This window comes from Plectropomus leopardus, chromosome 5, assembly GCF_008729295.1.
Source record: "Plectropomus leopardus isolate mb chromosome 5, YSFRI_Pleo_2.0, whole genome shotgun sequence".
In the NCBI taxonomy this organism is placed as follows: domain Eukaryota; kingdom Metazoa; phylum Chordata; class Actinopteri; order Perciformes; family Serranidae; genus Plectropomus; species Plectropomus leopardus.
Window position 1 is genome coordinate 30,469,953 of NC_056467.1, and position 17,763 is coordinate 30,487,715.

Consider the following 17,763-nt stretch of genomic DNA (forward strand, 5'->3'; position numbering starts at 1 on the left):
AATCTGCACTGAGTTAATTCTACCTTTACTGATTAGTTTTAAGCCAGTTTGATTGTAGCCTACACTATATTTAGAATATTTTCACCGTAAAGCCGTAATATCAAAAACACAAGACTCCATTGATGAAAACATCACATCAATGGAGTAAAACGTCATTTTACTCCACTGAACAGCTGAGCTGCTGCTCTTCCACTGCCTTGATCATTTATTGTGGAAAGTTAAGAGAAGATTTTTTTTTTTATTTTTTTTTTAGATGGCTAAAATAGGTTTTGCTGCGGAACAATCCATGGTGGTACATCACTTAGCTTCCATGCTTTTGCTGTGGGACTGTATTTTATTCATCAGAGGAGGAAGGTGGCTGGAGTGTGACTTTTAAAAAAAAAGAAAAAAATATATATATACATGTATAAAATACTATCTTTTTAAGTTGTATTTCCCTCACCTAAGCCAAAATTAAAAACAAAAGTTCCTCCTCAGTGCTTATAACATGTTTACATGTAATTTAAAGTCCAGTTTTAGTCTAACAAAATAATTAGACTTTTTCTAACATCATGTATTGTGTGTTTGGAATCAAGTTAAATCAAGTGAACCATGTTACTTTTCCTAAACCTAACCCATGTAACTTTAGATAGGAAAGCAAAAAGCTAAATATGGTAAAAAAAATTATCTCTGGTCACCATCGACTTGCTATCATTGTCAGCATAACATTGATGGCATGCTGCTGTTATTATTTAGCTTTAGTTATATTTATTTCTATTTTTCTTTCCTTCCTACTCCGTGTGTGAGCAAGAGTAGATGACTGTGTGTTGTGTGAGTAGGATGAATGGTTGTTTGAGTGTGTATTACATACATGTCAGTTTAATTAAGTAAATACTCCGTCTGGCAAACTGAGCCACCTGAACATTACACCACCAAGCACCTGTCTCTCTCTCTCTCTCTCTCTCACACACACACACACACACACACACACACACACACACACACACACAGCCTGTGACAGAGTAAAATGGAGCAAGCAGGGCCAACAGCAAACTATCAGAAACCACATGTTGAATTATTTAACACAGAGGATCTGTTCAGTGTCTGTCTTTTTGTCTTTTATATCTCTGTGCAGTCTTTCTTTTCCTTCACCTCTTTCTACCTCCCATCATCCACACATCTAGTACCTGTGTGCAGATGGATGTAACTCGGAAGACCTTGGGCAACTGATCATGGACATAATAAAGTGCTTTTCAATGATGATTTTGTTTGTTACTTAACCAGCAGTCCACAATCACAAACAGAACTAGAAGGAATAGGCATAGGATGCTATAGGATGAATGAAAGTTAGTGTAAGAATCACATCTTACATGAGAGTTCAGTGTGGGATTTCATGATCTACAGTATATAATACAGAATTTCTTTCCACGATCTAAGCAACCAATGTGACATGCAACTGACCAAAAGATGTAATTCACAGTAAAACAAGCAGAAATGGCATCTTAAGGCTAATGCTGTAAAGTTCTAGTTTGCCCCAGTCCTAAAAGTCCTAAAACCTGGAAATGAGTTAAGAGTCATTTCTGAACTCTTCTGGTTCCCACATCTTGAAATCAATGGGTGAGAAGCCTTAAATAAGTCTGTGGTTAAAATAAGCTGAAGAGACTTTCATGTTTTGCTCTACAACTTAAAATATGTTGGTAAATACCCCACTGTGAACTTTGAAGCATTATGTGTCTTAAAAAAGCGGCAATGCCTAACACAATATATACAGCCATGTCGTGGTAAAGATGTTAAGTCATGCGACTCTAGTGTAGTTCCTTTATGGCCGGCAAATACATCTAGGCTTCAAAAACTGTGAAGATTATTTGTGAAGATTATGTTGCTGAACATAACATGTAAGTATCATAAATGTTTGTTTGCCAAAGAGCTTATTTTCTGCAATTATCCAAAATCCAGTCGAAAGATCCCATAGACTTTTTGACGAAGGAACCAGGGTTACGTTAGCTCCTGCGACGGCCTACAGAAAAACTTGATCCACAGGGCACACAACCACATTTTTAGTTTTGATCTGACACATGACCTTTTATCTATTCCGTCTCTCATCTAAGGGATAAATCACAAACACTGAAAACAATGAGTGAAGAAATTTCAGGGGAAGAGATGAATGGTTAGCCAAGCCGATTTGGTGAAAATCGTTTTTTGAACAATTGTGAATCACTGCAACCACAAGAGGTCCTTTACCATATACACAAAAGATGAGGCTGATTGGTCCAATAATTTGCAATATTACCTTCAGAGAGATGAATACACACACACACAAACACAATCACACATATGATTCTCTCCAGGCTTAACATTTGCAAATGTTAAATATGCCTAGGTACTATTACAAGCTATTAGAAAAAGGCAGATTTTGCAAAACTGCAATGGAAACACTTTTTTGGCTTTTAAGGTCACATGATGCTATGGCTATGTGCTTGTCAGTAGGAATAGGCTCACTTGGCCATGATGCAGCAGGAGCTACAAGAGGTGTTATTGCAACACATAACTCTTCAAAAGCTGAGAGGATCAACTAAAAGTTTTGAATCTACAATTCCTCTGTGAAATCGTGGACTATCACCTCCCAGAAACCCCTCACATGTGGCCGCTCCCACGTATAAGGGGCTTGCCTTTCTATTATTGCACTGCCTTCGATTGGAAATTATGTCTACTGGGTGGCTGCAACAGAAATAAAGCTGATAATGTTTTGAACATCCTTCACCATGCTTCTTGGAATGTTGCGAGAGGAGATGTCGCAAAACATCACGGGAGAAGTCCAATAATATCACTCAATGGAAACGCAGTCAGCTTGAAATTGTGTTTTAGAGATCGAGATTTAGGAAATAGCACTTAAGTATTGTGCAAATCTGTAATGGAAACCTGCCTTATAACTGTTTCATTGCTGACTGTCTGACCCATAGACTGTTAATAATATATACAGTCTATGGTCTGACCTAAATGTGCCTCAGACAAACATTTAGCTTTGAGTGTATTCCATAACAGCAGTCTCTCATCACCGCCATCAGTCTCACATCGACAGTGTTGTTTTACACCGCAGGCCTTTAGAGGCTTTTTATACAAGTCATTTAAAGATCAATGAAGCCCCCAGGTCAACTAACCAGACACCGCAGCAAATGGAGACAATCAAGTAGAGTGGTTCATTTTCAGCTCCCAGGATTACCGCTTGGGGGAAGACATCATGCATTAAACTTTACATGTTTGCATGCATCATTGCAAGTTGCAGAAAAATATGTAAACCACCATCATTTCTCCTTCAAATAAATGTAATTTGAAAACCAAAAACAATGGCTTTCATGATGACTTTAAATGAACAATAAATGAATTACTCTCTTACTCTCTGGATATGGCAGAGTAATAATTTGGGTTCCTCTAGCTCTGCACATTGTCATATATTTATTAAGTGTAGCAAAAATGATATCTAACTCAATCACATCACATAGTTTTTCATGCAGTTTTTCAATAAACTCCCTGACCTTCATTGTACCTCTAAGACCTCTAATTTCACGCAACTAAATGTGAACATAATGGTTTATACACAGGACAGATTCAGAAAAATGGACTAACACCAGGGCTGTAATCTCTCACACACACAGTGCTCTCAACAAACGTGACTGAGACACGCCGCAGTGTTGGTGTGGTGTTGGCAGGACAGCAGTGATGTAATGTCCGTGCAGCCTGCGGTGGATGGGTGTGTGTTCTCATCATCTCTTTCTTCAGGTAAATAATTCAGACCAGACATGAGCCAGGTATTCACTTACGCCTGCTAATGTCACTCCTGCGTGGAAAGGTAACGAACCAACCAGAGGACTGATAGAAAAAGTGCTTTATGACGCCGACTATGAACCACAATGTCTGGCTGGGAACATTTCTTACATGTTTTCCACATCTTTTTTCCCAATTTTCTGTTATATAGCCCATCTATCGCCGCTTTACAATACAGGCATAGAAAAAAGAATCATTAAAGAAAAGAAGGAAAAATGAAATAAAAATGAAAGTTAACACATCCAAAAACTAGGTATTCATATTTGAAATAATCTACGAAATTATCTTTATTTAAAATGTTTTTTATGTTAGTTTTATTTAACCCTTGAAACCTTGAGCAACATGACTTTTCTTGTGCTGCTTCCAGACACCTTTCACAAGTATTTAAAACTTTCCCTTGAGCAAATTAGTGTGATTTTTTAAAATACAAATTGGGAAAATGTCAATGAGCAACTTTGTATGAAATGTCCCACAAATTAAAAGAAATAAGTAGTTTTGAAAATTATTTTCAAAAAGGCTCAGGAAAAAATTCTCCTTACAATAACTTAAATATCTGAGTTCAAGGCATTACACCCATATTGAAAATTGAGCATTTTTTAAGTATCAGATTTTGTTAAAATATCTGATGGTTTTACTGGTCCAGCCCACTTGACATCAAAGTGGGCTGTAAGTGGCCCACTAACTAAAATGACACCCCTGATTTAGACCATCACAGGATGCTTAAATTCAGGTTTATCCAAATACTTTAAAGAGAATTTTAAGGCAGGGGACACAGAGAGCTAGTAAGAGGCCATATCTTAGCATATATCTACCACTGTATGTTTGTGTGCCCTTTGCATATCTAAAGAACCGTTCATGCAGTCACACTGGGCAGGCGTATTGCTGGGAACCCAAGGATGTGCAGTATGTGAGGTTGTTCAGATGAGCATTTCTTAAGAAAGCCCCAAGCTGAGGATAGTGACTTAAGGTCCCTTCAGACACAACACAGATGGGGTCAGGACACACAGCGCAGGGCTGTGCCCAATCTCACCCACCAATCTCTCTGCGCCTGCCTGTGGTCAAGCATTCGGCCCACTCCAAACAGACTAGTCTTGAGCGGGCCCTGTAATAGTGATTGATAAAGGCTTCAGCTCACCTCATTTGCATTTAAATAGACAATTTAGAGAAGTCAAAGGTCACAGGGTGAGATATGGTGACAAGCTAATTGTGTTGGTATTTGTCGGTAAATAAATTTGTCCATAAAAACACAGACAGACGTTGCTCTCCTTTCTGCCTCAGTGACAATTAACATTAACATTTTGTCCCTGCTCTTCCTCCATTAAGACAACAAAGGAACAAAAGCATGCAGACCATAGACTGTATGATGTAGACACAGCAAGTATGCTGGGAAAATATTAATACTGAAAAGACAGAAAGTGGTGGAAAAAGTATTCAGATCCCTTACTCCAGTAAGAATAGTGACACTGTAAGATTCTAACACTTAACTGCAAGTCCTAAAACTGAAATCTTACTCTAGGAAATGTACATAAGTATTATCATAAAAATATACTTAAAAGTAAAGGTAAAAGTGCTGTAATGATCTCTTTCAGATTGGTATTTATTTATTTATCTATCATTTATCAACTTTCAATGAAATCATAGGTGACATGACAGATATATGCTGTTATGATTTCAAGAGATTAAGTTGATTATTTAAAGCAAATTTTAATTAGCTCATTAGTTTTTGATATACATATGTTAGGTTTGTCTGTTGTCATGTACAACACAATTTATTCCAGTAAAGATCAATGGGATAATGTACTGTGGGATATTGCATACCTTTACTACATCATTAAAAATATTATTGTTGGATATTGATTTCATATCAACTTGCAGTACTACTACTGATTATTCTTTACACACTGCTGTGTAGTTTTAACAAATTGTACTCTTTTAGACACATTTATGTTTTGTGTGTAAAATGTGAATCTTAAAAGTAACAAACACAAATAAATGTAGTATGAGTTTAAAGTAGAAGAAAATATGAATACAAAGACAAAGTACAAAGGCTCATCTTTCTGTAATTTCATCTCAGTCTAAAGTCTCACTAGCTGCATCTTTGAAGTGTAATGTTACACTTGTTGGGTACTAGGTTTACTACAAGTTACACAAGCTCCCTCCAGGGTCTGAAAGTGTACACTGCAGGCTGAACAGTATCTGTCTGCAGGTGGGAGGCTGTTCTTCAGGTATGCGTCTGCCCTCTGCTGGTGTTAATGACACTTTTTATTACCACTTAGAAGCTTTAGTCCTTTAGCCCTAACCTTTATGCTTGTCTGATTTTTTCTTCTTTTTTATGTATTTATTTATAGAGATATATCACTACTAACTGATATCGAATACTGCTACTTGCATCACATTTTCCAAAGGTAAAATCTTATTTGAATATGTTCTTGGCATGTGAAAACCAATGGACAAACAATGTAATAGTGGTTAAGTTGGGACAGTGGAAATTTAAGATTATGTAATATTATTGTGACACAGTGTATCCTATAAATATGAATGTGTACTGGGACCTTTCACACCCTCTTTTTCTCACTCTTTTATCATTTTGTGCTGTTTGACATACTGCAAATATGTTTGTGTATATGGATGTAGAGGTTTGTCAAAGTTTATTGTTATGCATCACTTTATTTGTTAAAAAATAAAATAAATACAGTTAAAAAAAAAGTACTCTGCAATCACTCAAGTATCCAAGTTAAGTTCAAGCACCTCAGAATTTTGCTTAATGAATAATGAGTATTTGAGTAATTCAATCACAAAAGCCAACAGTACAATAAAGTGACAGAGGCAACTGTGTTTGTCCCATGGTCTTATATGGGCTACACACACAACACACACTCTCACACACACACCAGCTCGGTCCTGTTTCCATTGTGGTTGTCCAGTGAATGAAAGAGCGAGCGAACTGCTGAATGAATGAATGACAGCTCTCCGTCGCAGTGACATTTTCATGTGGCAGTGAGCACAGCAGAGACAGAATACAGCCACTAAACAAAACAGATAAACAACAAACAAAGAGGCTTTGTAGGATTATAAAAATATTTTCTAAACTCATTATAATGACAGTCACTATCGTCACTTGGCACACACATCTGCAGTACATATGAATAAAAGAGTGTAGTAACATGCAATGTCCCCTAAAGGGATCACGTTTCAGGTCAAGAATGCTTTGATATTGTTTTTTTTTTTTTTTTATGTAACCTTGTGTATGTATAGTTGTTGATTTGAGATAAAGCTGACGTTTGTGTTATGTACTGTAAAATTATCAATATACAGATTTATTTTAAAAAGCTATTGTGAGCTGAATGATTACATTTTGCCCTAAAATCCTTCATTACATTAACTAAAAATCAATTCTAAAGCCTTTTTAGAGACAGAATATGGGAATATAATGATTAGGCCTTTCTCAAAATTTAATTATAGTCTTTTATGGAGTTTATTGATGCATCGTTGAACCTCCATTAATTATTCAATAATAATGTACTTCAGTATTAAACAGTGTGAAAGTATATAAATATTCAGTTGGTACTCTACAGAGTATATGAAACAGCATCTTTGGTACGGTAGCACTGTCACTTTCTAAAGCTGAAACAATCCACTGGCTGTTCGTTGCAGCCTTACTTTTAGCTGTATTATTTTCAACTCCACACAAAAAGCAAACCAAAGCTTCATAGTCTGAATCTAACTCCCAAATGTGAGTGCTGTAAACCAATCGTGACCCCTGAGCGCTGTTCTCCTCTGGAATGAAATATTTCATCTTTCTGAGACCAAGACTCTTCAGATTACATTGTTTTCCTTTTCCAACAAACCAAACAAGAGCAACAACAGCACAACGTCTGAGGTTTTTTTTAGTTCACTGAAGCAGAACAAGTGAAAAAAAACAGCACAATAGCCACCAAAGAAATCACCGACAGCTATTAATACAGACAGTTATGTACTTGCCAATACACAAGTCAGGAATTAATAGCTACAAAGTGTTCCTAATGCAACAGAATGCCGAACAGAGCCTTCTGGGTGGAAATTCAAAATATTAAGGAGCAACTGTTCTGTACTGCAGTGGGGAAAGACTCCAGTGCTTTAAGCCTGGTGTCAGAGGTATTCCCAAATACTAACATGTTTGTGTTTTGCACAGTGAGTTTAAGCTTCTCCCTTCTGGGAAGAGGTTTTTAGTCCCAAAGTGTAAAACTAGATGCTATAAAAACAGTTTTGTTCCAGCTGCTATCACACTGGTGAACAAGCAGTAGGAAAATTGCACATTGCCCACGATCATTTGGGAGCCTGTATTTATGATTTATTTATTCACAGTTTTTAGATGTTTTTTATTTAAGGTTTGGTTTTTGTAGCTAGTGTTTTTATTGGTATTTATAACATATTTACCATTTTGATTAGCGCTGGAGCACTTTAATTGTTTTATCTTTTTTTGTATTTTATCTTTTTATCCTTTAACTTCTATCTTTTTATCATTCTGTCATATTTTTATGCTGTATGTTGTCTGTGGTGTCTGAAAACTGTGTTGAATGGATTCTAATGTGTAGGATTTAGGGGCATCATCAGCAAAAATGTAGTTTTCTAGACATTTTCCTAAGCTTTTTTTTTTTTTTTTTTTTACATTTTTAAGTTATTTTTTTGGGGGGGTTTCCCCTTAATTGATAGGAGAGCTGTAGAATGACAGGAAATGTAGGAGAGAGAGGGGGAATGACACACAGTAAAGGGCCACCAAAGGGCTGGAATCGAACCCGGGCCGCTGCTTTTCCTAAGCTTTTTAAGTCGCCCATTGCCTGCTTCCCATGTTTTTGAAAGAAATAAAGCCAGTTTGCTCAGATGTCAAATGGTTAAGGTTGATAAGGTATAGAAATATTCACTGTGACCTTGAGTGGTGCCTGAAGATCCTGACACAACTTCACAGGGATGTTACAAAGGTTTACACTTCAAATACTAGCCCGGAAGACATAAAAACATCCATTTTGTGCATGTTGATAGGTTAAGTGGTTGTGTTATCAGACTTAAATCACACTCTCCACCCATAAATTATAGAATAAATTTTGTGTTAACTCAATTTGAAGCCCAGAAACTGACTGGATCCCAAACAAATCACAAACACTTAAAACAGCATCTATGGATAAATCTACCTGAGTGTCCTGATACCTTGGGGTTAAAAAATTTAATTAGTTACATTCTACATACAAACTATAAAAGTCATTAGTGTTCAGTGGCATCCTGCGCACTGACTGCAGTTTACCTGGATGAGGGTGTTGTATCTGTAGCTGAGACGCCGAACATTTGGGTCCCAGCCCTCCAGTGGCCAATCAGATTCCCTCCTGGTCATTTTCTTTGTCATGGACATCACATCTAGTTAAAATCTGCACACCACTGTGAGTGTGAACAGTAAAAATCTAAAGCATAAATGCTTTCTTTTTTGTCTAATGAGTCAAATGGTTGAAATTATTTTGTAAACCGGTGAAACTGCACCTCTCGAGCATTGCTGTTATTTATATTTTTTAAAAAAAGATCCACAGAGACATCCAAAACGCAAAATATCCTTGGCTTGGTAGTAAAAAAAAAAAAAAAAAAGAGCAAAATTGCAACAGAGAAAGAGCAGTGTTGTTAAAAAAAAACTTCCCTTTTTTCAAACAAAATTCCACATGTGCCACAAACGTTTAGTCATCACTCTTCTTCCACAATCACCAGTTACATAACAAGAATCCTTAAGACTGACAATAAAAACAAAAATGTTCTGCTGTATCAGATTTCATCCACTTCTTCTTCTTCTTCCGAATACACATAATTAAAAGTCAGCACAGTCTGATTACACCTGTACAGTTTGGATGGAGGTCAGTGTGTGTGTGATAAACATCCACAGAGATGGGGGAGGGCTGATCTGTGTGTGTGTGTATTCAGTTGTTTTATTGGCACGTCCCATTTGGGCCTCCACAGCGGGGGGGTGGGGCTGTCAGAGCTGATTAGTCGATCAGAAAGGCTGACAAGTTCAACAACGCATTCACTGAGTATCAAAAACACCGACACTAAGGGCAACGCATGCTTGCACACACAAATAGACACAGCATCTTGTGTGCATGTGTGTGTTCGACTACAAAGAAGAATCAGTGGGAAAATGCAGCGTAATGAGCAGCTGATCGTTAATGAGTGATGTAGCTTCTTTATAAAACTGCAATAGTTCCACTGTTGGTGGTGTGAGTGTGTGTGTGTGTGTGTGTGTGTGTGTGTGTGTGTGTGTGTGCGCGCACGCACGCGTGCACGTGTGCATGTGTGTGTTTACCTGCTGTAGAATGACCATGGTTCAGGTTTCTGTCCTTATGACTGGACATCAGCAGTCACCTGTAGACCCTGAGACAGACAGAGAGAACAATAAGAGCGTCTACTCATCAAGATAGTAATATACTGTCTAGTCCTACAAGGCTAATTAAATCTTACTTTAAATTGCAAACAGTAGGTAACTAAGTAAATAAAGTTTATTTTGTATCGAACATGAGTAAAACTGATTTTTAAAAAAAGATCAGCAAATAAAAACACATAAAAAAAGTAATAGAAAAAGAGTAACAACTACCCTTAAAAACACAAAAAATTACAAACACTAGACCAGTGGTTCTCAACCTCTTTGTGTGAAGGACCCCTAAATTGATAAGACTTTGCTTCAGGGACCTCCATCTAAAGACCAAAGAGGCAAGATTTTGGTTGCTAGATCTGATGAGGACCAGAACTGTATAGTTGTCAACTACAGTTGAGTAGTTAACGGTAGAGAAAGTGAGAATGTGTTTTCGTTGAGCATGTTGACATACAACCATATTCATGAGCAAGTACTGTATATAAATGTACATATACATGATCTGAATCGTAATATGCCCATAAATATATTTAAAAATAATTACTGAGAATACATACACATATATACACACACACACACACACACACACATATGAGCAGCAAAACATTCTAAAGAAAAAGTGTGATGAGTGAGAGATGAACAAAATGTTGTAAAATTACAAAAATCTGTCCATATGAGTGTATCTTAATCTTTCTAAGTGGAGTGTGCATGTAAGATCACTAAGTCACCTTTTTGCAGTGGGCAGACCTATGTTTAGAATAGTCGCTCTACCGAGTCTTAATCATATTGGACTCAATTCTAGAATGAATTAAATAGAGATAATAAACTTGTGTCCATTTTTCTGGGGATCCCCTAGAACTCCTTGGGCCACTGGTTGAGAACCACTGCACTCGACAGCACGAGGCGAAACAAAGGCCAGTTTGAATAAGTGAGTCTTCAGCTGCCTTTTAAAGAAGTCATCAGAGACTACAGATCATATGTCTATAGGCGCCCTCACTTCAAAGGCACAACCACCTTTTGTTTTCAACAGCAACAAGTAACATACATAATAGATTACACACAGCGTGGCTCAGTCTCAAATAAGTATGTTTGTCACTAACGTAATGTAAAATCACATATGCCATGTCACATATGTCACATGCAAAGTATGCTACACATACTAGGCCACTACGTTGTTAAAACAATTGGATTGACTTTTGGTTTCACAATGGAAACGAACAGTGGAGTCCATGGTGAAAGTCTGGTGTTGGTTTGACCTATACACCTCCCACTTGCCGATCACATGTGGACTTTCTCACTTTTTATACTAAAGCAGTTGTTCTGAGCATCCAAAAATGTCACCGCCCAGTGCATTTCATACTGCTGCTATAAGGTCCCAAAGTGCATCAGTGTCAGACACAGAGGGCCACTGACCAATTGTCGGTATTTGATGAGTTCAGAGTAGGACCAGATTGCTCAGAGACTGCCATATTGTTTCTACAGTAGCCCAAATGGGGCAAATTTAATACTGGCTGTAGATAGATTTGCATTTTTCACATTGGCCACTGTAGTGGCAAAGGCATAGTTGCTCTGCCATACATGTGTGTACATAGAAATATATACACAACAAAAAGAAAGAAAAAATTGAAAAGTGGGAATGACCAGTCTGCAGTGTACAGGGCAGCTCCAGTGGGAGCTAAAACATATACAACCACACACACACACACACACACACACACACACAAATTACACAAGTGTTGTTTACCTATAAACACGATCAAAGGAGGAGCAGACACATAAAGACTGTGCTTGTTAAAATTCTGCTGGGTTTTAACTCTGTTGGGGTGAACAAAATAACAGAGGCCAAGTGTGCTAATAGGATCCATATAAAATGCTGAGGGCAACACACACGCACGCACACACGCACGCACGCATGCACGCACGCGCGTGCACACACACACACACACCCTATCAATATTTCAGCATCTAATTACCCCAGCAGAGGTCTCGGACAAAGGTTGTGTGTAGGTGAGTGTGTGTATATTGTCTAAACATATCAGATTTTATACCTGTAGATTAAGGTGTACAACACAGCAAAATTAAAATTTCCTGCAACAGAGACAGAATATTTAGACAGAAAGAAATGAAAAGCAAGGGAAGAAGGAAGGGGTAAAACAGGACTGATGACAGATTGTGAGGGAGGGAAAAAGCAGGACTACAAAGCTTCTGAAAGGGATACGATCACACCAGAGCCCTCACTGAAACAGGACAACAGTGAACGTTAACATCTGGGCAAAAAAAAGAAAAAGTTTGTCACATGTAGGGTTCCATAGACATTAAATATTAGTAACGTTAGGTTGTATATGACGTTGTTGACCTTAGAGTTAGCTTCCGTAGTATATCATATTTTTGTCACTGGTCCTGTTCAACCTTTGGTGATGAGACGGATTTTCAGAAGCTAAGCTGAAAAAGCTGTGAGAGAGCGTCTGAACTGAGACACTTTTGAAGCAACACTATCAGATTTTAAACCACCTGTAAATGTGGTCTGAATCAGATTTGCAAAAATCGCATTTCCTGCTTGTTTGCTGTTTTTGAACAAAGCCTATGTTCACCAGCACAGTGGGTTTTTACAGCTTCTTTGAAAAAACAGCTGCCTCCAGTGAGATAATGCTATGAGAGCGGTGAGAGTGAACCAAAACTAAACTACAGAATGAGGTAGTGTTTTAGTCAACACCATACTAACCAAGACCAAGACTTGACTGACACCAGAGTGTGCCGAGACTCAGACAAGACCAAGACTTCAGGGAGCTGAGACTGATAAATTAAATAAATCAAATAATAAATAAATCTGCTATGGTCTCGACAAGTCTCAATTAAAAATCCAGAGTCCACTATGTCCAGGACCGAGACAAGAACGTGTCAAAATGCGTCCAATTCTGAGACGAGGCCAGGAACCCTCGAAGACTGATCTTGAGTTCTACAACACCACAATGAACTGAAACTGTTAAGCTATGCAAAGTGAAGCTGCTTATTCAGCTGACAATGCTCTGTAAAGCATCACTACGAGAGACCGCTTTCAAATTGTTTTCAAATTTTATATACAGTTACAGTAAAATATTAATTAAAGCCCCTTTTACTGTGGGCACAACAGCACACATTTTCAGTCTCTCCTGCTAGTGCTGCACTCACTTGCTCACATCTAAAGTGACAGAAAAAGTTGTGTAAAGAATGAAAAAAAATCTTGAGAGAGGAGTTCAAACCCTCCACACACCAGCTGCTTGAATTTTTCGGCTGTCACACTATAAGTTGCGATCTGTGAACCGAAATCTACTCCTGCTCACCCTTCACCCTGCCCTGCTGGGCCTGAGGGAGACATCACCAACCCCGCACTGGGAGAGGCAGACTGGCAGAGCACAACCCTCTAATGACAGCTGTGGACTAATATGAAACAAACCCACCCAAACACAATTGATTTTGGGTGACTTTCTGGGGCAATCAAAATTGGAAGTGATAGGTGACTGCTTCTACAGTTTCCCGTGAAAGATACAGTTTGGCTTTTATTTTCTTTTTTGATTTTGTGGAATGTGTACAAATAAAATAAAGATTATGTTAGAATTTTTTTTAATTACTAGAATAAACAAATAGAGCAACAGCGGCAGTCACTTCATGTTAAAAAAAACCCTACAAAGTTCAGAAGTGTGCCAATTTTACACATCAAAGCGTTGAGAAGTAATACAAATATAAAAAAAAAAAAAAATTGTAGGCTATAAAAACGTTTCTTCAGAGGGAGCTGGAAGTGTAATATATTGTCTCAAGCCAGGTCAGTTTTAAAGCTCCCATGTGTAGGATTTAGGGGGATATTATGTAATAAAAATAGTTGTGTTTTTGTTTCTTCAGAATGAGTTGCTTACAATAACGCAAATATCCCTATCTAGAGCCAGTGTTTAGTTTTTCCGTTTTGGGCTACTTTAGAAGTATGGCATTGCAACATGGTGGACTTCATAAAGGAAGACACACTCATTATGTCGATATAAACAGTTAATTTCAATTCTTATTTTCAGGTGATGACACAGTAAAGAAAACATACTTATTATATTCCACTTCTGCCAGTATATCCCCCAAATCGTACTCACTGGACCTTTAAAGTGACAAATCAGATGTTTTCAGCCTGTATTGATTCCCTCAATGCGCTAAACATGTCAATAAATTCAGCTTTTGTAAAGTGATGTTGTCGTGTTCTCAGCCACAATTTGCTCACATCAGCGGATTGTGGTTGAATATGAATGTTGACATTACCTTAGCTACACCCAGTTTAGAAAATGATATCATAATGAACATCAAGATAAGAGTATAAAAGCTCTGTGAGTGCGCAGGGAGGGACCTGGAGTCAAACCCAACCCGCTGCACAGTCAGATATAATGAGGAGGTTGTACATAAAACCTGACTTTCTTCAGTAATTTAACTTTTAAAAGTGCTTCAGTACAAATTTGATACATAATGTGCACGTTTAAAAAACAACGTCAGGGTACAGTATAACAAATACATGTGGAGGATGTGTTAAAAGTTAATGTAATATGGATTAACCAAATTATTTATTTTCCAATAAATTACTACCATGCTTTCCACAATAATGGAAGTATAACAAAAAAAATCAGAAAAGGGATGTAAACTGTTGTATTATTAAGGAATATAAATTCTTTTTTACAACAACCGGTCACTGTAGGATATTTATCTTGTATTTGCATTTATGCCTTGAAACTCCATTCATGTGTGTTCATTATACCATTATACCAAAGATGATCCCTTCACACACTGTTTCATGTCAATTTTTAAAGATTCAAGGAGGTAAAACTCTATAATGGGGTAAATATATAATATATATATATATTCGTAGTGTAACTTATTATTAGTCACAAACTGCTTGCAGTTGATTCATGAATTATTAGCATTGCAGAATATGATACCCATTGAAAAAGCAAGTCACAGACTAATGACGCTGCTCAACAAACAAGCCAAGTATTAATTGGAAAAACAGCTGTTTACATTGTTTGGAAAGACATCTGTCACAATAATGAAAACTTATAGTACTATCAATACAATAAGTGCTGGTATTGCTATTTGATAAAATGCTGAATCGCTAAACTGTTAACAGCTCTGCATCTGTTTTCTGTATCGCTGACACATTTTATACACTTCCAGAAAAACGTTTGATTTTGAACTGCTGATAATTCAGGGAACAATAAAGAAATTTCTGCAATAACACACAATGGCCCTTTAAAACACACACACACACACACACACACACACACACACACACACACACACACACACACACACACACACACACACACACACTCAGAGTAAGGAGATTATGTATAAACCAACATGCCTCTAGAAGCCCACTGACTGACTGATTGTTCTTACCCTTTTGTGTGATCTGAGCTCTCCTCGTCCTCTTGTTCCTGTCCTTCCTTTGCTTTGGTCTCACCTCAGATGTCCTCCTCAGTGGATGGAGGGATGAAGAACAGGAGTAAAGGATGAGAAAGTGTGATCTTTCTTCAGGAGAAGAAGTGTAAAGAAACCTGTTAATCCCACTGCAGAAGAAACTGGAAGAAAAAGAGTCATGTTTATCCTTTCCTCCTACCTCAGACCTTTTTCTCTTTTTATGTAGTTCTTTTTTTCTCCTCTCTTCTCAGTGCAACTTCTACTCCTTTTCTCCCAGCAGATCTTTTTTTTCCTTCGTTCCAGATCCTTTCTGCGTCCCTCCCCTCTCTCTTTTATGTGATGGTGTGCAGAGGTATAAGGAGTGAATGACTCCCTCCTCCTCGTCCCTCCCTCCCTCTTTCTTGTTGGTATTAACAGTGACACGGCAAGCTGCTCATTCACTGCCACTGATCCCTGTTACAGAGAGAGAGAGAGAGAGTCAGCAGGGGGGGGTGATGAGGTACAACACAGAGGAGGTTGTAATTAGACACACACACACACACACACACACACACACACACACACACACACACACAGTTCCATAAGTTAACAGCAAGATACAGTTGTCGTTTTCATCTGGAGAGCAGCAAAACTGAGCCTCTCTGTCCCACTATAGTTAGTTAGTTAGCTTTTATTTCTGTGTCATGCTGTGAAACATTGTAATCAAGTTTGTGTTATGAACAGAAGGTGTTGCACAATGATCAACAAAAATAATCAGTAGAAGCAAAATCTGGGATTACATGGATTACCTGCAAATTTTTGTTGTTTTTAAAGATATTTGTCTCTACCCTCCAAAAAATTACGAACCAATTATTAATGAGACCACTTCAAGCACTTTTTTTCTGACAATTTCTCACTTGACTTTCTTTCCAAACTGCAGAATATGACACTGATGCCACCAAAATTTCCACTTCAGAAAGAAAGAAAGAAAGACCTGCTATTTTTAGTTCCAGCTCAGCTGATTTCTAAACTAATTTACTCTTGGCAGAAATGCTCTGAAAAGTTCACAACTATGTGAGGAAACCGAAACAGAACCGGTTCTGTTTGTTGAAATGAGGTATCAGTCCCACTATAACCAGTCCACTAAGCCTCTCTGTCCCACTGCAGTCCTCAACTTCACAATCAATTTCAGCTGCAAGAGGATCTGCAAGGGAACAGAGACAGATTAACCATATTTGAATCCTTGATGACATCATGCACTGTTTCCTCAAAGCAAACTGTATACGATAATATGCATGTGTATCATGAAGGCACAATCCTAAATTAGGTATAGAATAAGGACGCAGCGACATCTCCTGGTGAGAGTGAAGAACTCCACAAAGATTCTTCAGTGTCGGCCGAGCTGCCTCACACTGGAACACAAAGTAATGACAAAAAGACTCAGCAATGAACTGATTAGATTTTGATGATCAAAGGCAAAAGGGCAAGGTCACTACGACCTTGTGTTCGTTTCATTTTTGTGAATGCAATATCGCAAGAATGTCTTGAGGGAATTTCCTCAAATTTGGTACCAAGTCCACTTGGATTCAGGGATGCATTGATTACTATCGAAAGGTCAAAGGATACTGTGACCTCACAAAACATCTTTTTTGGCTATAACTCAGAATTCATACACTAATTATGACAACATTTCATACAAATATCTAATAGAATAAAATGATGCAGTGATAATATTTTATATCCAGTGGTTCAAATATCAACTTAATTGTGACATCATAATGTTCTGCAACGCCATAACTCAAGAACATAAGGGGAGACACTGGTCAGATATTTTTAACAAAAACATGCACTTGTGTCACACACTTGTCGCACATGTCTTCCAAACTTGCAGACTTGCAAGTTTGGAAGACATGTTGCATTTGAACTTGAGCACAAAACACAGGAAACAGAAATTACAAAAACAGACAAAGAGCTGCATACACTTAGTGTCTGTGATATTACTATTATTATCATTATCATTATCATCATCATTATTATTATTATTATTACTGTGAAGTGACCTAATGTAAAAAAGTACAAAAGATGGAGTATGAGATGGGATATACAATATATAAAAACCCAATTATTATAAAAATAGTAGAAAATAAAGAATACTGAGAAAAAACTTTTAAAGGTCA

At 37.6% G+C, this 17,763-nt stretch overlaps 1 protein-coding gene across 1 annotated transcript in view; it reads right to left on the bottom strand.

Annotated features, from left to right (window-relative positions):
- Positions 1-9,178, bottom strand: part of LOC121943457 (unconventional myosin-VIIa-like) — a 58,286-nt gene extending 49,108 nt beyond the window's left edge. Inside the window, exon 1 of the mRNA XM_042486976.1 lies at positions 9,080-9,178. Within this exon, the coding sequence (XP_042342910.1) occupies positions 9,080-9,178 (99 nt within the window). The remainder of the gene's footprint in view (positions 1-9,079) is intronic.
- Between the last annotated feature and the right edge of the window lie 8,585 nt (positions 9,179-17,763).